Source organism: Capra hircus, chromosome 2 (assembly GCF_001704415.2).
Source record: "Capra hircus breed San Clemente chromosome 2, ASM170441v1, whole genome shotgun sequence".
Classification (NCBI taxonomy): Eukaryota; Metazoa; Chordata; class Mammalia; order Artiodactyla; family Bovidae; genus Capra; species Capra hircus.
Window position 1 is genome coordinate 76,038,619 of NC_030809.1, and position 22,889 is coordinate 76,061,507.

At 39.3% G+C, this 22,889-nt stretch overlaps 1 protein-coding gene across 1 annotated transcript in view; it reads left to right on the plus strand.

Annotated features, from left to right (window-relative positions):
• THSD7B (thrombospondin type 1 domain containing 7B) overlaps positions 1-22,889 on the plus strand; it is a 1,038,357-nt gene that overhangs the window by 384,977 nt on the left and 630,491 nt on the right. Inside the window, exon 5 of the mRNA XM_018062396.1 lies at positions 3,835-4,004. Within this exon, the coding sequence (XP_017917885.1) occupies positions 3,835-4,004 (170 nt within the window). The remainder of the gene's footprint in view (positions 1-3,834; positions 4,005-22,889) is intronic.

Consider the following 22,889-nt stretch of genomic DNA (forward strand, 5'->3'; position numbering starts at 1 on the left):
TCCTATGTGACCACAGTGTTCAAATTCTAATGGCGTGCTTCAGTCCATGGGGTCGCAAAGAGTCGGACATGACTGAGTGACTTAACTAAACTGAACCTAACTGATGATATTCTCAACAAGTCTCTTTATAGACATGTTGGGAAGACTACATGAAGTTATACACCTAGATTTGTTAATGCAGTGCCTGTAACAGACTTAGCATGCAGAAAACTTTGTTATTATTGCTTCGGGTATATGTCATGATATCCTAGAAGCCTTAATAAATGAATGCCTTGTCTCTCTTGTTCAGTCAGGCCATGTGACAAGACAAATGGATCTATTCATGAGGAGCTCCATTCATGAGGGGCTATGAGGATCGACTAATTGGTTTCATGTCATGGCTGTTTACTTTACTTGAGGCATTTGTACAGTTGGTTTCAAAGTGTTCATTATCGACAAGAGGAAGGATCTTGGCCTTTGAGACACCTCCTGTTTCTCTCTTAAGCAGAAAGACGAAGTAAGGCTTGAAAGGCAGCAGAGTTGGGAGAGAGAGGGTGGAAAGACCTGGTCTTTGTTGTGGACTTGGACATTAAAGAGAATGTCCCTGGCAGTCAGGAAGCCAAGTTGTCCAGAGGCTGGAGGGCTATTCCTGTCACAGCCTCTGAGGGAGATAGCAGGCAACATTTAGCTGAGAAGACTCCTTTGATTTCTTATTCTGTCAGATGCTAGAGATACTTTCCCAGGTTGGGTGAGTTCAGAATGTTCAGCTTTCCTGGCTTCTAGGTGATTTGTGACTGAACATACTGCATTTGAAAAAAAACTAAAAATAAAAAAGCAAAGACTATGAAAAGACCAGCATGTTAAAAGGAATAAAGTCCTTCACTAGTGTGCTTTTTCCTTTGCCTCTTGCTAGGTTGGTATTTTCTCTGAGGTGGTAAGCAATAGCAATCATGATAAATGTCTTCTTTTTTCTTTTTTTAGAGAATGTGTTGTTTGCCAGTGAATGGAATTTGGATGTTTTTGGTTAAAGAGCTACCAACAGGGTTTTTGTTACTTTATAGGAAACCATAGTCATTAAACTTTTCTTTTCATTTATCTCTAAAATGACTTCCAAAATTCCTCCATTTGGTCATGATAAATTAATTGAAAAAGCAGTTTATGCAGCATGGCCCATTCCTTTCAAACAAGTGAACAAATTAACGTGACTTGCTATGATTCTAAATGCTCTAAGTTTTGTTTTTTTTTTTTTTAATGCTCTTTACTGAATTTTGATTCTTGGAGGTAAGACTATGGCATTCCTGGATCCCTAATATTAACTTCTGATAAAAGCAATTAAGTTCTCATAAGTACAATGTTGGGTGTGTGTGTATGTGTGTGTGTGTTTTCTATGTCAGCAGGAGACCAAAAAACAGGTGCAAAAGGACATTAAAAAGGGGATTAACATTTATTGAACATTTGTTATGTGCTTTGATCCACATTCAGTGTTATTACCCTTATTTTACAGCTAGGAAAATAGCACTGAGCCAAAGTCACATGACTAGTAAGTGGAAAGGCTCAGATTCAAACCATGCCTGTTTGATTCTGAAGCATGCTTGTCGTCCACACCTTACTGCACCTTTTTCCCGCCTTATTTGCTATAGGAGCCTTAGGGTAGGACTGCATCTGACCTCCTTAATAGCTAGAGAGCCCTTTTAGGCAATCGGTGGGAGGAGAGGATTTGAAATGAGAATGTGGTAACTGTCCAGCTAACCCACCCCTACCATACCGTGCCTTGCCTTAGAGTCCAGAAACAAGAGAACTTACCTGTGCCCCGAGACTCAGAGACACAAGAGATAAGCCTTCTGCCTGCATGACCGTGGAGTCTAGGTGACCCCTCTGTTTAGGGAGGAGAAAGAGCTTTGGATCATCACCTCTGGAGAAGGACCATCTCTGGAAAGACTTAGACTTTTCTCAATCTTTCATGCCCAGGAATTAGAAACATATTATTGTCTATATTCACCTAGTGTAAGCAGGACTTAACTCTACACGTCAGACTCTTGTCCAGCTCTCTGACTGATTTTCACTTGGAAAACCCTGTGAAAATGAAGTAGTGAGGCAAAGGGAGCAGAATCCTGTTACAACAAACCCCACAGGATTTTCCAAATTCTTTTACTACAATGGGCTTTTCACAAGACTGATGATCCTCAGCTTTCAAGCTTTTTAGAATGACAACCACCCTCCTTGTCAAGGGCTTTGCTCACTCTTACATATTTTAGAGATTTGCTTCCTGATTTTGATGTCTGTTACTTGATTTTGGTTTTACTCTAGTTTTTATAAGGCCAGGGCCTTGGTGAGGTATGTTTATTTTTTTTAGTGCTATTTTTTTCTTTGAACAATCCCCAAACTGAGAAATTTTTCCTAAGACATGAAATGGGACAGCAGATATGAGAATGTTCTTAGGTTTGGTTTGTTACTCCAGTAACTAATGAGTTTGCTGATATTTATGTGAATTCTCTTGTGTTATATTAATGTCATGGGCTTGAGGAACGCTCTCATAAACCACAAAAGGAGATTCTGTCTGAAAGCATTCTCTAGGTATGAATGTAGCACTATTACTGTTGCTTTATTTTCTGTAAGTTGTGTAGAAACTTCAGTATGTCTTCCCCCTTATTTGTGTGTGCATGGGCATGTCTATCACTGTGTATCTCAATCAGATGTAAACCAAGAAGACATATTCTAAGTCAGTATAACAATGGCATGTCTGTATACCTGTGAAAAAAAGACAGACAACTCACCAATTAAATATAGTGGTGCATGGAAGCTGAGCACCAAAGAATTGATGCTTTTGAACTGTGGTGTTGGAGAAGACTTTTTGAGAGTCCCTTGGACAGCAAGGATATCAAATCAGACAAACCTAAAGGAAATCAGTACTGAATATTCATTGGAAGGACTGATGCTGAAGCTCCAATACTTTGGCCACCTGATTAGAAGAACTGATTCACTGGAAAAGACCCTGATGCTCGGAAAGATTGAAGGCAGGAAGAGAAGGGGATGACAGAGGATGAAATGATTGGATGGCACCACTGACTCTACGGACATGAATTTGAGCAAGCTCCAGGAATTGGTGATGGACAGGGAAGCCTGGTGTGCTGCAGTCCACAGGGTCACAAAGAGTCGGATATGACTGAGTGACTTAACTGAACTGATGGTGAACTCATTTTTAATATATATAACTTTATTTCAATGGGGTTGAACTGATAGAAATACCTGTATCAATAAGGTTGAAAAGTTGGATGTAGTCTCTGTTCATTTAAAATAATATACTCACACATTCATACACTGTCCTACTAATTAAAAAAGAAAGCCCAACTTTCACACCAAGTCATCTAAATTTTGTGGAATTATATACCATGATGAGTTCAGCTGCTGGGAATTAAGCTCATTTGGTTTCCAGCTCCTTCCTCTCTTTTGGCCATGCCATGTGGCATGTGGGAGCTTAGTTCCCCAGCTATGGAACAAACCCACACCTGTTGCATTAGAAACATAGAGTCTTAATCACTGGACTACCAGGGTCCTTTCTCTGATTCTTTATTCTCTTAGAGCTTTAAGGCTGAGACATCTCTACTATTTATCCATATTTTCCTTCATTCAATCTTCTGGTCCTGTGCTATTAGCATGATAGAATGCCTACTTTTTCTCAAGAAAATAAAAGAGGTTTAGTATCCAAAGCTGGTAAATGTCTTTATCCATAGGCAAAGATTTGATACTAGAAAGAGAGATGATTACATACATTTGATGTCAATAACATAAGTTTCCTGTTGAATTCTGTGTTTTCCTTACTTCTTCTTCTTCTTTTAAACAAACCACACCAAACAGGTATTCCTGGAAGACCTCTGAATGGAAAGAATGCCAAGTCTCTCTCCTTCTTGAGCAGCAATACCTCCACTGGCATGAGACGGGACCCATTTGTGGAGGTGGGATCCAGACCCGAGAAGTGTACTGTGCCCAGAGCACACCAGCGTCCACAGCACAGAGGGCCAAGGAAGGTAGGCAGCCAGTACCGGGGCCAGAGTCTGCTGCTGATTAGAATGGAAATGCATTCCAATACCATCTCCTCATATTCTCCTTGGTATAATAGACCTTCAGCATTCACAAGTTTAAAATTTTATTGCCTATTTGCCAACTATCCTTAAGTCCTGCTACTTGCAATACTTAGGAATAGTTAAAAAATACTAGTGTTAATAATTTCCTCAATTGCAAAGGATCATTGTGAAAATTAAATGAGAAAATAGACCTAAGATCAGGAACAGAAATGAATGCAACATGCTAAGGGGCCAGTATGCTGGAATCAGCCAGTTAGCAAAGAGGTAGTAACATTCTTTTTCTTTTTTTTCTATAAGAGAGATTTTTTTTTGTGAATGTAAGAACTTCTACAGAAATATCATTTTCAGATATCAAGGATCCATTCTCTTATTGCCAGAGTTTAAATAATAAGAAAATAATAAGGAAGAAAGTGGGGGAGGAAAAACAACTTTCTTCATGGTAGGCTCTCATTAGGTGTATACAGTCCTTTTGTTTCGGAGTTTGGCATGGTGATAATATATAAGAACTGAAAAACTGGCCCAGATTTACTGAAGTCAATGGATTGAAAAGCCATGAGTGTGCAGTAATGCTTCCAGTCTAGAAAAAATGTATGGTCGGTACCAGACACATTGGAGGGGCACTCAGCAGTGCCCGCTGTTGAAGTGGTCAAGATGGAAATGCTTCCTTGAGAATGTGCATGTACATTTCTCTACTGTAAAACTTGGTTAGAGAGAGAGGTGTGAGCTTTCTTATTGTGGAGATATGTCCATTTTATCCTGTGAAGTTTTTCATACCAGGTGCCTTTTTTGTGTGACATGGCCTCTCATCATTTCAGAGGCCATGACCATAGCCTTCTATGATTCATTGCATGACTAACAGAGGGGTCATCTTTACAGACTCCTTAGAATTTGCTTCAACAATTGAAGTTACAGTGCTGCATTTATAGGGCTAGAATTATTTAATAGGTGAATTTTTTCCTTCTCTATTGTCTCTTTTGGAAAGTGAAAATTTACACACTTTCTCTTCCAGGATAGACATGACTATGCTTACTTTTCTAAATTTGGAGGAATAGAATTTAGATTAAAAAATTCAAATTTTGCTTTCAGACCTTGATGATCTTTCTATTTCACTTTCTCTTTCTTCTCCTTTACTGTTGTCTATAGTAATAGGGTCTTCAGGGGTCAAAACATATATAAGAATTTTTTAGAATTGATATATTATGGTCTATTTTCAGCTTCAACATTGAATCTTCTATTGACATCTACCTTAAGTTTCTTTAGTAAAAATAGCTTTCTTATTTTATGGATCAACTATTTCTAAAGTGTTTTTCAACCTTAGTATTTCCAGCTTTCTTAATGGAAACATGCTGGGCAGGAAGTTTGTAATTAGGAAGAAATTGGAAGGATGGTGTTCTAGGGCTGGGAATCATATGCTGCATGTTGAGAAATGTTAAATAGAGGAAGGATGTTAAGTGAACATTTAGCAGCCTGTTAAGCCCCAGTACAATATTCTTCAAGCACCTAGAAAAGAGGAAGAAATCTTAGGACAAGGCATACTTCTAAATTAATACTTTCGTTCACATGGAAATAGAAAGTGATTAGAAAGCCTAAGCTTGGTAACCCAGGTCTTGGGAGGTGGTTGGTGGAGGTGCTTAGATGTGGGGACAAGATACATACCCATGAATATGTATATGATGAAACCATGCATTCTTGTAGAAATTTGAATAAAGTAGTCAAGCTGTTGCTGCATTGGAAAATACAGGACAGCCACATTGGATTAAAGGCATGGTATAGCTTACTACTTATATTTGTAGTCATTAACAAAGGTTTGATTTTGCTGTTGTGTGGAAGTGAACCAGGAATATTATTTATTAGTTTTGTTTCTTAAAATGCTTTCATTTCCTACTATTATCATTTATGGACTGTTGTTTAGTCACTAAGTTGTGTCTGACTCTTTTGCGACCCTGTGGACTATAGCCCACTAGGCCCCTCTATCCATGGGATATCTCAGGTAAGAATACTGATGCAGGTTGCCATTTCCTCCAGGGGATCTTCCTGACCCGGGTATCCAACCCGTGTCTCCTGCTTGGCAGCCTTATTCTTTACCACAGAGCCACCTGGGAAGCCTGTCATTTATGGATATACCTTGACAAATCTGGCAATGTGAAAATTTCTTCTTGGCTCAAGTGAAATACAAGAAAACAATTGAATTACAACTATAAAAGACCAAAGAGTGTGTTTGCCTAATTAAAGAGGCAGAATTTAAATATGTCTAACCTAATGTAGTAACAAAGGCCAAACTTGGTAACTTTTTTTTTTTTTTACAAAAAAGATCAGCTTTTTTGGTTGTCTTTTTTTACCCCCCATTATTGTGTCAGATTTTGTTTTGAAGGGAGAGGGACATTTAATGGCATTGATTTTGGTAAACTTTTCTCAGTCACAATTGACTTTCCCACCAAGTTAAGTTTACCTTTGGCTCCAGAATATTCTGCTTATTTTCTGGAGTGGAATTTCCTGATTCTTCTTTCTTGGAAATCCCACCATCCACTGTTAACTAGCTGCTCTGCATTCTAAGAACCAGATCTTAGAGGAACCTGCAATCTTTGAAAAATAAATAAATAAGATTTATTTCCAGGATCTCTCATGAGATAAGATGCAATAGAATTTCTAAATACCAGAAGAAAAGAAAAATTGAAAAGACTACTAATTCTATCCCAGGGTCCTCCGAGTCTCATTCTGGATGGTGAGGCTAAATTAGGATCTCAGTGCAGTTCTGTTGCCAACTTATTCTTGTTGATACCCAATTCTCCATTTGACCTCCGTTCATTGTATGTGTAGTAGTAGTATAATATGGCATATTTACTTGGTTCTGCTATTCATTGACCATGTGGTATTTTAACTGTAGCAAAATTAATGCTGTAGTATTGAATATGAGAAGTGTTGCTAGTAATAGTAACAAGCCAAGCCAATAGTAATAGTAATAGCCAAGTCAATGTGTGAATCAAACTATAGCAGAATATTTATGATTTTGTTTACCAGTTGCTATTGTAGTAGAGAAAATTGTATTTCTCTTTTATAATTCAGAAGCACCTGCAAGAGTGATGCTTACCTATAAATCAAAACACTTGGATTTGTTGAGACCATTTTCTTCTTGCCCCTTTCTAAGGTGAAATTAAAACCATTCAGCCTACATTCAAGAGTCATTTCTCAGATGGTAAAATGTTGAAACAAGGGACATACCATCATTAATCTAATAGAAACAGGGAAAAATGTATTTCATTCAAGACAACGTGGCCTAGAGATTGGCATATCAACAAATGCAGGTTGAAATAGCATAGAGATATAATGTATTTATATGGTGAATAAAACAAAACAGAAACTAAAAGCTAAAAAAGAAAAGACTGGAAAAAGATACCGGTGTGGTGGCAGTTAAGCAGAATATCACCTAGATATTTTCCCATCTTTTAGATTTATTATTTGCCATTAAATGGACTCAACTACTTCAGAATGGATGCAGTTTAGCTTTAAATTGTTAAGTATATTTAGTTGACCACTCCATACCAGTTAAGAGTAAATAGTTCTTGAGAGCCCTATGTCTTTATGAAGCTAGGCCCAGAGTTGGCATTAAGGCAGTACATGATATGTCCTAGTTTTAACTATGCTGGTTTGCTGAGTAAAAAAATGGATGACAGTCACACATACATTTATTTTTCCCAAATGATTTGTTATGTCCTCTTCAGTACTCTTGCCTGGAAAATCCCATGGATGGAGGAGCCTGGTGGTCTGTAGTCCATGGGGTTGCTGAGAGTTGGACACAACTCAGTGAATTCACTTTCACTTTTCACTTCCATGCATTGGAGAAGGAAATGGCAACCCACTCCAGTGTTCTTGCCTGGAGAATCCCAGGGACAGGGGAGCCTGGTGGGCTGCCGTCTATGGGGTCGCACAGAGTTGGACACGACTAAAGTGACTTAGCAGCAGCAGCTATATTTTAGGGCCTGTCCTAGACATAGGAATTATAAAGATGCCTCATTAACTTATAGTCTTTTAATTGTGACAACAGTTGTACTAACAATTTTTTTTTTTTTAAGAAATTCAGGGGAACTTTCAATTTTACTTTGCACTGTTCTCATTGTTTTTCCAGAATAAGCATATATTTTCATAGTTAACAGCAAATAAACATATATTTAAAACAAATGGGAAAGATAGAATAAACTAAGTCAAAAGATGGAAAAATCCTGTAGTTGCTCTGGAGTTCTGGGACAAATCAATGTCGTTTCAGGATTTTTTTTTTTTTTTTTTTTTTTTTGCTTTGTTATTAGGCACTGCCCCTACATCTCCTTTCCCTTGACTCACTTTCTTATGAATTGTAATTGTCTTCTGAGCAAACTATCTTTAGCTGGAAATTAGTATAAATTAATAGCAGATAGTTTCAGTGTTTTGCAATAATTCTTTTTTTATCTTATTAATTTATTTATTTTAATCTTAATTTTTACTTTATTTTACTTTACAATACTGTATTGGTTTTGCCATACATTGACATGAATCCACCACGGGTGTACATGAGTTCCCAAACACGAACCCCTCTCCCACCTCCCACCCCATATCATCTCTCTGGGTCATCCCCGTGCACCAGCCCCAAGCATCCTGTATCCTGCATCAAACATAGACTGGCAATTCGTTTCTTACATGATATTATACATGTTTCAATGCCATTCTCCCAAATCATCCCACCCTCTCCCTCTCCCTCAGAGTCCAAAAGACTGCTCTACACATCTGTGTCTCTTTTGCTGTCTCGCATAGAGGGTCATCATTACCATCTTTCTAAATTCCATATATATGTGTTAGTATACTGTATGTCTTAGGTTGTATAGTTCAGTGATTTTATATAATATGTTGTTATTGTTCACTCACTCAGTTGTGTCCAACTCTTTGCAGCCCTCATGGATTGCAGCACACTAGGCTGTAATATATATGTGTATATGTATATGCATATGTTATATATATATATATGATGTTGTTGTTTACTCACCAATTCATGTCCAACTCTTCTGCTACCCTATGGATTACAGTCTTCCAGGCTCCTCAGTCTGTGGGATTTCCCAGTCAAGAATGCTGGAATGGGTTGCCATTTCCTTCACCAGGGGATATTCCCAACCCAGGAACTGAACCTGGGCCTCCTGCACTGCAGGCAGATTATTGCTGAGCACCTTGGTAAGCCCCATATATATGGCATGGTTAGAACCATTTAATGATGCCTGACATTAATCTTCCGGAGAAGGCAATGGCACCCTATTCCAGTACTCTTGCCTGGAAAATCCCATGGACGGAGGAGCCTGGAAGGCTGCAGTCCATGGGGTCGCTGAGGGTCAGACATGACTGAGCGACTTCACTTTGACTTTTCACTTTCATGCATTGGACAAGGAAATGGCAACCCACTCCAGTGTTCTTGCCTGGAGAATCCCAGGGATGGGGAAGCCTGGTGGGTTGCTGTCTATGGGGTCGCACAGAGTCAGACACGACTGAAGTGACTTAGCAGCAGACATTAATCTTCACAATGCATATGATTCTTAAAGAGAGTTTGGAGAATCAACAGGAGAAAGTACTCTAAGTCGAGACTGGGAGAACAGATGAAAATATGTAGAAATGTGTATATTCAACAGTGGCATGAGAACAGTTATAAGAGGAGCATAGGAAGTTAGAGAACATTTGAAAACCAGGCCCTGAGAAGAACATTACATAATGATTAAAGTATCATTCTGAGATGAAGATACAACAGTGTATATGCGTGCAACATAGGAACACCTGAATACATAAAGCGAATAACAACAGACATAAAGGGAGTAATTGACAGAAACATAATAGTTGGGGACTTTAAGATCCCACTTACAGCAATGGACAGATCAGACAGAGAATCAGTAAGGAAACACAGACCTTAAATAACACATTAGACCAATGGACTTAATAGATATAAGTAGATCTATAGAAATCCAGTCCCAAAACAGCAAAAAACAATCAAAAACATTCCTTTCAAGTGTACATTGAGCACTTAAGCAGGATAGACCACATGCTAGGGGAAAAAAAGATGTTTCATTAAATTCAAGAACATTAGAGTAATATCATGCATTTTTTCTGGCCGCAAAGATATGACTCTATAAATCAACTACAAGAAAAAAATCTCAGAAAATATAAAGACATGGAGGTTAAATAATATGCTACTGAACAGCCACTGAAAAAATAAGAAATAAAAAATACTTGGAAACAAATGAAAACAAATAAACTAAAAAGCACAATGATCTGACACCTATGGGACACAGCAAAAGCAGTTCTAAGAGAGAAATTTGTGAGACTGGCGAGTCTATGTCAGCTATTTGTAAGGCCTCCTCTGACAACCACATTGCCTTCTTGCATTTCTTTTTCTTGGGGATGGTTTTGGTCACCACCTCCTGTACAATGTTATGGAGCTCTGTCCATAGTTCTTCAGGCACTCTGTCTACCAGATCGAGTCCCTTGAATCTATTCATCACCTCTACTGTATAATCATAAATTATTTGATTTAGGCCTTACCTGAATGGCCTAGTGGCTTTCCCTACTTTTTTCAATTTAAGTCTGAATTTTGCAACAAGATGCTGATGATCTGAGCCACAGATCTCGTTTTTGCTGACTGTATAATGCTTCTACATTTTTGGCTGCCGAGAATATAATCAATGTGACTTCACTGCTGGCCATCTGGTGATGTTCATGTGTCAGAGCCATCTCCTGTGTTGTTGGAAGAGAGTGTTTGCTATGACCAGTGCATTCTCTTGGCACAATCGTTAGCCTTTGCCTTGCTTCATTTTTCTCCAGGGCCAATCTTGTCTGTTACTCCAGGTATCTCTCGATTTCCTACTTCTGCATTTCAGTCCCTTGTGATGAAAAGGGACATCCTATTTTGGTGTTAATTCTTGGAAGTCTTGTAGGTCTTCATGGAACTATTCAACTTCAGCTTCTTCAGCATTATTGGTTGGCACATAGATTGGATTACTGTGATAGTAAATAGTTTGCCATGGAAACAAACTAAGATCATTCTGTCATTTTTGAGATTGCAACCAAGTACTGCATTTCAGACTCTTTTGTTGACTATGAGGTCTACTCCATTCCTTGTAAGGGATTCTTGCCCATAGGAGTAGATATAATGGTCATCTGAATTAAATTCACCCATTCCTGTCCATTTTAGTTCACTGATTCCTAAAATGTCAGTGTCTACTTTTGCTGTCTCATTTGACCACATCCAATTTATCTTAAATTACGGACCTAGCATTCCAGATTCCTATGCAATAGTATTCTTTAGAGCTTCAGACTTTACTTTCACTATCAGATGAAACCACAAATGGGTGTTTCCACTTTGGTCAGCCTCTTCATTCTTTCTGTAGCTCTTTCTCTGCTCTTCCCCAGTAGTATATTGACCATCTACTGACTTGGGGGAGGGATCATCTTTCAGTGTCATATTTTTACCTTTTCATACTGTTCATCGGATTCTCAAGGCAAGAATACTGAAGTGCTTTGCCATTCCCTTCTCCAGTGGACTATGATATGTCAGGCCCTAGCTAGCAGAGACATGGCCTTCAGCCACTTAATGTAGCTGGATGACATTCCTGGTGTCCTGGTTGTCCCATGCTGGTCCTTGTTAAGCATGTAAACCTTCATTTTCCATCAAGTATCGGTCACCGTGTGCCCAAGGGTGGAGGCAAAGGCCCTGCTGGAGTGGATGGGAAGGGGGTCTGTGGAAGGCTGAAACTAATGCTGGAGGATGCCCAGGAGCAGAGGGTATCCTGGCCTCACCACTGCCACTGTCACCTACTGAATGCAGAGTTCCAGACAATAGCAAGGATAGATAAGGATAGATAAGAAAGCCTCCTTAAGTGACCAAGGCAAGGAAACAGAGGCAAACAGTAGAATGGGAAAGACGAGGGTTCTCTTTAATAAAGTTGGAGATACCAAGGGAACACTTCATGCAAATATAGGCACAGTAAAGGACAAAAGCAGCAAGTTCATAACAGAAGTAGAAGAGATTAAGAAAAGTTGGCAAGAATAAACTGAAGAACTGTACAAAAAAGCTCTTAATAACCCAGATAACCATGATGGTGTTGTCACCTGCATAAAGCCAGACATCCTGGAGTGTGAAGTAAAGTGGGCCTTAGGAAGCATTCAGTTCAGTTCAGTCACTCAGTCGTTTCTGACTCTTTGCGACCCCATGAATTGCAGCATGCCAGGCCTCCATGTCCACCACCAACTCCCGGAGTTCACTCAGACTCATGTCCATTGAGTCAGTGATGCCATCTAGCCATCTCATCCTCTGTCGTCCCCTTCTTCTCCAGCCTTCAATTCCTCCCATTACTATGAACAAAGTTAGTGGAGGGGATGGTATTCCAGCTGAGCTGTTTCAAGTCCTAAACGATGATGCTGTTAAAGTGCTGCATTCATGCCAGCAATTTGGAAAACTAGCAATGGCCTCAGGACTGGAAAAGGTCAGTTTTCATTCTTTTCTTTTATTTTTTTTTAATTTTAAAGTTTTTTTTTCTCTCAAAGCTTTTATTTTTTAATTTTTATTTTTACTTTATTTTACTTTACAATACTGGGTTGGTTTTGCCATACACTGACATGAATCCACCACAGGTGTGTACAAGAGTTCCCAACCCTGAACCCCCCTCCCACCTCCCACCACATATCATCTCTCTGGATCATCCCCATGCACCAGCCCCAAGCATCCTGTGCCCTGTATCAAACCTAGACTGACGATTCGTTTCTTACATGATAGTATACATGTTTCAATGCCATTCTCCCAAATCATCTCACCCTCTCCCTTTCCCAGAGTCCAAAAGTCCGTTCTATATATCTGTGTCTCTTTTGCTGTCTCACATAGAGGGTTATCATTACCATCTTTCTAAATTCCATATATATGTGTTAGTATACTGTATTTTTTTTTTTATTTCTGGCTTACTTCACTCTGTATACTAGGCTCCAGTTTCATCCATCTCATTAGAATTGATTCAAATGTATTCTTTTTAATGGCTGAGTAATACTCCATTGTGTATATGTACCACCACTTTCTTATCCATTCATCTGCTGATGGACATCTAGGTTGCTTCCATGTCCTGGCTATTATAAACAGTGCTGCGATGAACATTGGGGGTACACATGTCTCTTTCAATTCTGGTTTCCTCGGTGTGTATTCCCAGCAGTGGGATTCCTGGGTCATAAGGCAATTCTATTTCCAGTTTTTTAAGGAATCTCCACACGGTTCTCCATAGTGGCTGTACTAGTTTGCGTTCCCACCAGCAGTGTAAGAGGGTTCCCTTTTCTCCACACCCTCTCCAGAATTTATTGCTTGTAGACTTTTGGATCGCAGCCATTCTGACTGGTGTGAGATGGTACCTCATTGTGGTTTTGATTTGCATTTCTCTGATAATGAGTGATGTTGAGCATCTTTTCATGTGTTTGTTAGCCATCCGTATGTCTTCTTTGGAGAAATGTCTATTTAGTTCTTTGGGCCATTTTTTGACTGAGTCATTTATTTTTCTGGACTTGAGCTGCATAAGTTGCTTGTATATTTTTGAGATCAGTTGCTTGTCAGTTGCTTCATTTGCTATTATTTTCTCCCATTCTGAAGGCTGTCTTTTCACCTTGCTTATAGTTTCCTTTGTTGTGCAGAAGCTTTTAATTTTAATTAGATCCCATTTGTTTATTTTTGCTTTTATTTCCAGTATTCTAGGAGGTGGATCATAGAGGATCCTGCTGTGATTTATGTCGGAGAGTGTTGAGCCTATGTTCTCCTCTAGGAGTTTTGTAGTTTCTGGTCTTACATTTAGATCTTTAATCCATTTTGAGTTTATTTTTGCGTGTGGTGTTACAGTGATCTAGTTTCCTTCTTCTACAAGTGGTTGACCAGTTTTCCCAGCACCACTTGTTAAAGATATTGTCTTTACTCCATTGTATATCCTTGCCTCCTTTGTCGAAGAAGATAAGGTGTCCATAGGTGTGTGGATTTTTCTCTGGGCTTTCTATTTTGTTCCATTGATCTATATTTCTGTCTTTGTGCCAGTACCATACTGTCTTGATGACTGTGGCTTTGTAGTAGAGCCTGAAGTCAGGCAAGTTGATTCCTCCCATTCCATTCTTCTTTCTCAAGATTGCTTTGGCTATTGGAGGTTTTTTGTATTTCCATACAAATCTTGAAATTATTTGTTCTAGTTCTGTGAAAAATATCGCTGGTAGCTTGATAGGGATTGCACTGAATCTGCAGATTGCTTTGGGTACTATACTCATTTTCACTGTATTGATTCTTCCAATCCATGAACATGGTATATTTCTCCATCTATTAGTGTCCTCTTTGCAGTTTTCATTCTAATCCCAAAGAAAGGTAATACCAAAAAATGTTCAAATTACCATACAAATTGCACTCATTTCACATACTAGCAAGATTATGTTCAAAATTCTTCAATCTAGGTTTCAGCAGCATGTGAACTGAGAACTTCCAGATGTACTTAGAAGAAAATATAGGCAGAACACTCTGACATAAATCATAGCAATATTTTTGTATCTGTCTTCTAAGGCAAAAATGAATATAAAAGCAAAAATAGGACTTCCCTGGCAGTCCAGTGGTTAAAACTTTGCCTACCAATGCAGGGGATACAGATTTGATTCCTGGTTGAGAAACTGGGATCCCACAGCCCTTGTGGCCAAAAATCCAAAACATATAAGAAGAAGAAGGAATATTGCAACAAATTCATTTAAATTTTTTAAAAATTCTCTACAAAAAGTCTTTAAAAAGTAAAAATAAATGGGGCCTCATTAATTTTTTGCATAGCACAAGAAACCATCAGTGAAATAAAAAGCCAGCCTACTGAACTGGAGAAAATATCTGCAAATGATGTGAACAATGAGGGGTTAATATCCAAAGTATATAAGCAGCTCATACAACACGACTTCAAAAAAAAATAAATCATCCAATTGAAAAATAGAAGACCTGAATAGACACTTTTCTAAAGAAGGCATACAAATGGTCAAGAGACACATGATAGGATGTTCAACATCATAAATCATCAGAGAAATACAAATCAAAACCACAGTGAAATATCCCCTCATACCTGTCAGAATGACCATAGTCAAAAAGACCAGAGATAACAAATGTTGGCTAAGATTTAGAGAAAAGAGAACCCTCATACACTCTTGATGGGAGCGTAAATTTGTACAGGTTCTGTGGAAAGCAACATTGAAGCTTCTCAAAAGACTAAAAATAGAACAAACCTATGATCCAGCTATTTCACTTCTGGGTATATATCTGAAGAAAGCAAAACACTGATTTAAAAAGACATATGCATGCCAGAGTTCATTGTGCATTATTTATAATAGCCAAGTTATGAAATCAACCTAAAAGTTCATCAAGTGTGTGAGTGAATAAAGATTTATACATTTATACAATGAAATACTTTTCAGCCATAAAAAAGAATGAAATTTTTCTGTTTGTAAAATCATGGATGGATTTGGAGAATATTATGTTTATTGAACTAAATCAGGGAAAGACAAATAGTGTATGATGTTATATGTAGAATATAAACTATAAAACAAATGGATGAATATAAAAAACATAAATAGACTCAGATATTGAAAACAGCTTAATAGTGGGGAGAGGGTAAAGGGGTGGGGCAGTATAGGGGTAAACAATTAGAGTACAGATGTCAGTGTGTTAAGAGAATTGTTATGAATGGTCATGTCCTATTTGCAGATTTATTCGAGTATACAAGAATGTTTTGAGATATGAAATAATTTACATTATAAACAGATGAACAGATTTCTTAAGAGACAGTTGAAGGAGGTGCTCTACCATCATTTGAAGGTCCTTTACCTGTGTTTAGAAATTGATTTAAAGGTTAATAACTTCATTTGAGTGTGAGGAAATTGTCAGGAAAGTAATGTGCTTAGAAATTTCCTTAGTGTGGACCCTTAGAGGAAAAATGAGACTGTTTAAATGGGGTTACAGAGTTTTTTTTTTTTTTCCCTTCTTGTTTTATAGTAATAGAGATGCACAGATAACTAGACAAAGTAATTCCTGCCAATTAATAGCTGGGTACTGAATGGCAGTTCACATGAGACCAAGAGACAGAAAAGTCTGTTGACCTGTAATCTTTCTACCTTGGAAACATACTCAGTTATTGGGAATATATAGTGTATATGCGAATGTAGCTCAAATATTCTCTCCAAAAGTGTGAAAGCTAAGAAAAGTTGGAAGTGAAAGCCTTATAGGGAATTAGGTCACAAGGAGTCTAAATTGAGATTGGTTTCTGCTGGTTCTGTTTCACTTCATTTGCATCTCAGTGATTTTTTTAATCAAGCGTAACAAACATCTTAGTATGATATGACACATGTTTTTGAATTATTGAACTTAGTAAAAAAATTTGAGAGTGTCTACTTTAAGCATCCATTAGATTATCAACCTGTTCTTAACATTTGTTGTTGTTTTTCAGTCACTAAGTCGAGTCTGATTCTTTGCAACCCCATGGATTGCAGCATGCCAGGCTTCCCTTTCCCTCACTATCTACAGGAGTTTGCCCAAGTTCATGTCTATTGAATCGGTGATGCCATCCAACCGTCTCATCCTCTGTTGTTCTCTTCTTTTCCTGCCTTCAATCTTTCCCAGCATAGGGTCTTTTCCAATGAGTCAGCTCTTCGCATCAGGTTTCCAAGCTTCACCTGAAACTGAAGGAGTTTCAGCATCAGTCCTTCCAGATGAGATGAGAAAGAGTCTCTGCTCCCCAGCAGTGTCATCTCACTGCATTGTAATTGCAGTGCTTGTGTTCACTGTTAACCAGGCTACTGTGCAAGGTCTGTGAGGTCTGTGATGTCACTGTCCCACCACCCCAGCACTTAGCACAGTATCTGACACATAAAAGATGCTTGTCCTGAATCCAAGCTTTGTCCTCTCTCATGGTTCTTTTACCACCTTCATCTTTCTTTCTCTTGGCGGATGCTCTTTAATAATGTGATTCTTAATCCACTTTCAGACTTGGGTAAAACACCATGTTGGTGTTCCTGGGATCTGGCTTCCTGAGCAGCAGCTGAGGGGCTGGATAGTTCAGACTGGGAAATACAACCCAGAAGGAGAGGAGACCTGGATCCTTGAGGAATGAAACATCATTGGAAGGAAATACAATTTAGGGGTGACCTAGGCTACTCCTGGGGCTTCCCTGGTGGCTCAGTGGTAAAGAATCTGCCTGCCAACGCAGGAGATGATCTCTGGGTCGGGAAGATCCCCTGGAAAAGGAGATGGCAACCCACTCCAGTATTCTTGCCTGGATAATTCCCTGGACAGAGGAGCCTGGCAGGCTACAGTTCATGGAGTTGCAAAGAGTCAGACACAACTTAGCAACTAAACAACAATAGCAATGACAACAACAGGTTATTCCCTGTGCACCTGTATATGATACCAATACATATTTTTTTTACCCTTCTAGAGAAATTCTGTTTTCCAAATACTCAAATCTGCTATATGTCATGCGGTGTATTGTAAAATGATAACCTACAAAACATATCACATAGCATTAGTTCTTATTTTCCCTGCTTCACCCCTACTGATTTTTTTCCCTTTCTTTCTTCTGTTACTGCCTGGTAAGCCTTGTATCTCACAGATAAAGTATTAACACCTTAATTCTCATCATAAGCTCTGCTTTCTAGAGGGCTCAGCAACAACAAAACTCAAGTATGTATCACAAAAAAAATGAGAGATACTATTTTGAAGGATTTCTTATAACAATCTACACGAGACATAATGTGAGCCTGAAATACAGTGGCAGCTGTAAAAATTATTTTTCTCCTTCATTTTTCTTCTCTTTCCCCCACACTGCAACCTCATTTTCCTTCCTCCTCCTTCTATATATTCCTTCTTCCTTGTCATTCATTTTTTCCCCATTTCTTCCCATTCCTGGTCCTTTTCCTCTTCTTTTCATCTGACATGAATCTTTGTGAGCTGTAACATTTTCAGTACCTTTGGTCAACTTAACAGCAGTTAGTATATCATCCAGCAAAAGTAGGAAGAGCTCAGTAGGTATTTCTTGAACAAATGAATAGAAACCTCTGCATCTAGTCTTACCATTCAGTTTCAGGCATTTATTTTCACTTCGGAACAGTATTTCTCTGCATTGCAGTTATTCACATACACCTGCACTTCATTAATGAACAGTTAAGTTCTCCATTCAGAGTCGAAGATCATATTTTTGGGGGGGGGACCATGTTGAGACTGGTGCATTTACAATCTTTAGTTAGGTGTCTCTCTAACCTTTATTTTGTCAGCTGAATTACATTTTCCTCAAACACCAAGCCAAGAGGTAATGAGGTTTCTCTTGGCAGTGCAGCTTCTGAAACAAAGTTGTTCCTTCCAAATCTATTTCTCCAGTCGTTTTGAATATGTGAATGCAAGTAGGACATTGAAGACATATCAACTTTTTGTCCAGCTGTTCCTTCAGGAAAGTTTCATAACTTTCTCACCAACTTATTTTAGTCATTAGCTTTCTTCTCTGCTCTAGGTTCAGACTTCTTGCCAGATTCTGTCTTCAAGATGGAAGAGTCATTTAGATCTTAATTGTAAGATCTCTGTGTATTTAAGAATGGTTAGATGACTCTTTATGTCTTCTGCCATTTTCTCAATACTGGAGCAGAGAATCAGTTTCCATGTTAGAAAAAAACTGAAAAAGAATAGCTGAATCATGATACCCCTTCTAATTCTAAGAGTCTCTGTGTTTCTGTGTGGAATATATAATTGTAGTTCATTTTATGCTTCAAGATCTGCTTTTCTAAGACTTAAATGCTCTTTCTGACTTGATGAAATGTTTCTGAGTTGTCTTAGTTATTTTGGGTGTGGAGGTCAGTTCAGAACCCAGATCTTTCTTTTGGAATAAACTATAGCATTTTAACTACAGTGTTCCCCAGATTGGACTTTTCATTGTTCTGCCCAACAGCATATCATATTCTTTTCCAGGGCTTCAAAATTCAGGAAATATTCCTCTTCCTGCAAACATTTGTACAAGAAACCCGAACAATATCCTTGGCAGTTCTCTTGTCATTCACCTATTTGCGCACTTTTAGCTAATCACTAAATTTTGTTAATTTTGTTGTACCATATTGAAATTTGCATCTACTCACCCACACACAGTAAAGCCAATCTACTGCCACTGGATGTGGTGAAGGAGAGTGCAATATTTATTGTAGGGCACCAGGCAAGGAGTCTGGGACAGCTAGTACTCAAAAAGCCTGAATTCCTGGATTAATTTCAGCAAAATATTTTTAAAAGCAAAGAGGGAGGGGAGTTGCAGGGTATGTGATCAGCTTGTGCATGATTCTCCAGCTGGTTGATGGTAAGGTAACAGGGCAGTGTCACAGGGGTTACGAGTATCAACCCTCAGGTGCCAAGAAGTCTGAGGGCCATATGCACATGGTCATCAAGTAGTTAATTCTTCCATTTGGTGGGGCTTTTGGCATCTGTAAGACAACTCAGGAAATATGCATCAGATACAGCTATTCTAGGTACTTCAGAGGAGCTAGAGCAGAGGATATGGGGAGGGGTATGTATTCATTGGAAGAACTGATGCTAATGCTGAAGTTCCAATACTTTGACCACCTGATGTGAAGAGTTGACTTATTGGAAAAGACCCTGATGCTGGGAAATATTGAGGGCAGAAGGAGAAGGGGGCAACAGAGGATGAAGTGGATGGATAACTTCACCAACTCAATGGATGTGAGTTTGAGAAAACCCTGGGAGTGAAGGACAGGGAAGCCTGGCATGCTGTAGTCCATGGGGTCACAAAAAGTCAGACATGACTGAGCAACTGAACAACAACTATTCTGGAAAGGCCCCACAGGGTCTTGCTTGGTTACGTCTCTACTTCTCTCTCTTTGTTTGTTTATTCTGCTTATTTCTATCTCCCCTTCTAGCAGTATTTCTCATATGGACTACTATAATAGTTTTCTGACTTATTTCCCTCTTTGTACTCTTCAGTTCAGTTCACTTCAGTCGCTCAGTCGTGTCTGACTCTTTGCGACCCCATGAATTGCAGCATGCCAGGCCTCCCTGTTCATCACCAACTCCCAGAGTTCACCCAAACGCACGTCCATCGGGTTGGTGATGCCATCCAGCCATCTCATTCTCTGTCGTCCCCTTCTCCTCCTGCCCCTAATCCCTCCCAGCATCAGAGTCTTTTCCAGAGTCAACTCCTCGCATGAGGTGGCCAAAGTACTGGAGTTTCAGCTTCAGCATCATTCCCTCCAAAGAACACCCAGGACTGATCTCCTTCAAAATGGACTGGTTGGATCTCCTTGCAGTCCAAGGGACTCTTAAGAGTCTTCTCCAACACCACAGTTCAAAAGCATCAGTTCTTCGGTGCTCAGCTTTCTTCACAGTCCAACTCTCACATTCATACATGACTACTGGAAAAACGATAGCCTTGACTAGATGGACGTCAGCAAAGTAATGTCTCTGCTTTTGAATATGCTATCTAGGTTGGTCATAACTTTCATTCCAAGGAGTAAGTGTCTTTTAATTTCATGGCTGCAATGACCATCTGCAGTGATTTTGGAGCCCCCAAAAATAAAGTCTGACACTGTTTCCACTGTTTCCCTGTCTATTTCCCATGAAGTGATGGGACCGGATGCCATGATCTTCATTTTCTGAATGTTGAGCTTTAAGCCAACTTTTTCACTCTCTTCTTTCACTTTCATCAAGAGGCTTTTTAGTTCCTCTTCACTTTCTGCCATAAGGGTGGTGTCATCTGCATATCTGAGGTTATTGATATTTCTCCCAGCAATCTTGATTCCAGCTTGTGCTTCTTCCAGCCTAACATTTCTCAATGTGTACTCTGCATACCTCTGTCCAAATTTTCACTCTACCCCTTACAGGGGAGATACGTGGAATGATGATCACTCCTCTCCTATAGAGTGCTGTGAGAATTAAATGAGCATACATATGCTTACACATCACTTATGCAATAAGCATTGAATAACTACTATTACTCTTTTCCACTCTCCAGATGAAGCAGCTTCACAAGAAAGCTTATATAAATCTATCATTCTCATGCAAAATGACTTCAGTGCCCCTGTCTAATTTAAAACTTAACCTCTTGTCTGCCTCTCCTGGCTGCACCCACCCTTCCATTCATCCTATCCCAGCCACACAGTGTGGCCTTGAGCAAGTTAGTTGACCTTTCTGTGTCTGAGTTTCCATGTTGTGTGGCAAGAAGATAGCCTTGCATCATACAGGCAGCAGAGAACAGGGAACTCATCTTGATTCAGAACTGACACTCTTGCACAGTATATTAAAGAGACTAGTCATTTTGTCCCTGTTTCAGAAGAGTAAGGGAATGGGGATTAGAGGTCCTTAGAGGGTGTGACCTCTGGCTAAGTAGCCATTTTCTAGCAATAGCTGTACACTTTGGAAGATAATTGGAGGGTAGCTTGCTCTCTCTGCCACAGGTATTCTTTACTATTAATTACACCCCTGTATTAATTTCCTATTGCTGCTATAGAAACTTAATGACTTAGCACAAATTGATTAATAGTTCTGGAGGTCAAAACGTGAATGGATCTCACTGGTCTAAAATGAAGATATGAACAGAGCTCAGTTCCTTCTGGAGACTCTCAGGGACAGTTTTTCCCTCACTTTTATCAGCTTTGAAAGGCTCCCCTTATTTGTTGGCTCATGACTCTTTCCTCTATCTTCACAGCCATCCAACAACATAGCATCCTCAGATATCTTTCCATGACTGTTATTCCTCTCTCATCCATTTATAAGGGTCCTTGTGATTACACTGGTCCTACCTGGATAATCTAGCATAATCTCCCCATCTCAAGGTCAGATGATGAGCAGTCTGAAATCTACATGTTATGGAGTCCCAGCCCACTCTACTTGCTGCATGACAGCCAGTACATTGGGAGACATGGTATAGAGGAAGGGGATAGCAACTTTATTTGGAAAGCCAGCAGACTGAGAAGATGGTGGACTATTTTCCCCAAAAACCATCTTATTGGGGTCTGGATATCAGTTTCTTTTATAGAGGGAGGAGATGAGGGACTAAAGTAAAAAGGCCATTAGTTTTGTGAAATGTATTCTGGCTTGGCCAGCATCAGGGAGGGGATATGTTAATTTCTTCTTCTTAGCAGCCATTCAGAGGTAGGCAGAGTCTGTTCTTCTCCCTATGAGCTGAATAAAGGCACTTTAGATAAACATTCAGGCAGAGGTGCAGGATTCCCTGATATAGGTCATTGTGTATGATTATAATAACAAAATAACAAAAAGCAAAGGTTAAAGAAAAGAAGCAGCCATGAAATTAAAAGATGTTTACTCCTTGGAAGGAAAGTTATGACCAACCTAGATAACATATTCAAAAGCAGAGACATTACTTTGCCAACTAAGGTCCATCTAGTCAAGGCTATGGTTTTTCCAGTGGTCATGTATGGATGTGAGAGTTGGACTGTGAAGAAGGCTGAGCGCCAAAGAATTGATGCTTTTGAACTGTGGTGTTGGAGAAGGCTCTTGAGAGTCCCTTGGACTGCAAGGAGATCCAACCAGTCCATTCTGAAGGAGATCAGCCCTGGGATTTCTTTGGAGAGAGTGATGCTGAAGCTGAAACTCCAGTACTTTGGCCACTTCATGCGAAGAGTTGACTCATTGGAAAAGACTTTAATGCTGGGAGGTATTGGGGGCAGGAGGAGAAGGGGATGACAGGATGAGATGGCTGGATGGCATCACGGACTCGATGAATGTGAGTCTGAGTGAACTCTGGGAGTTGGTGATGGACAGGGAGGCCTGGCGTGCTGTGATTCATG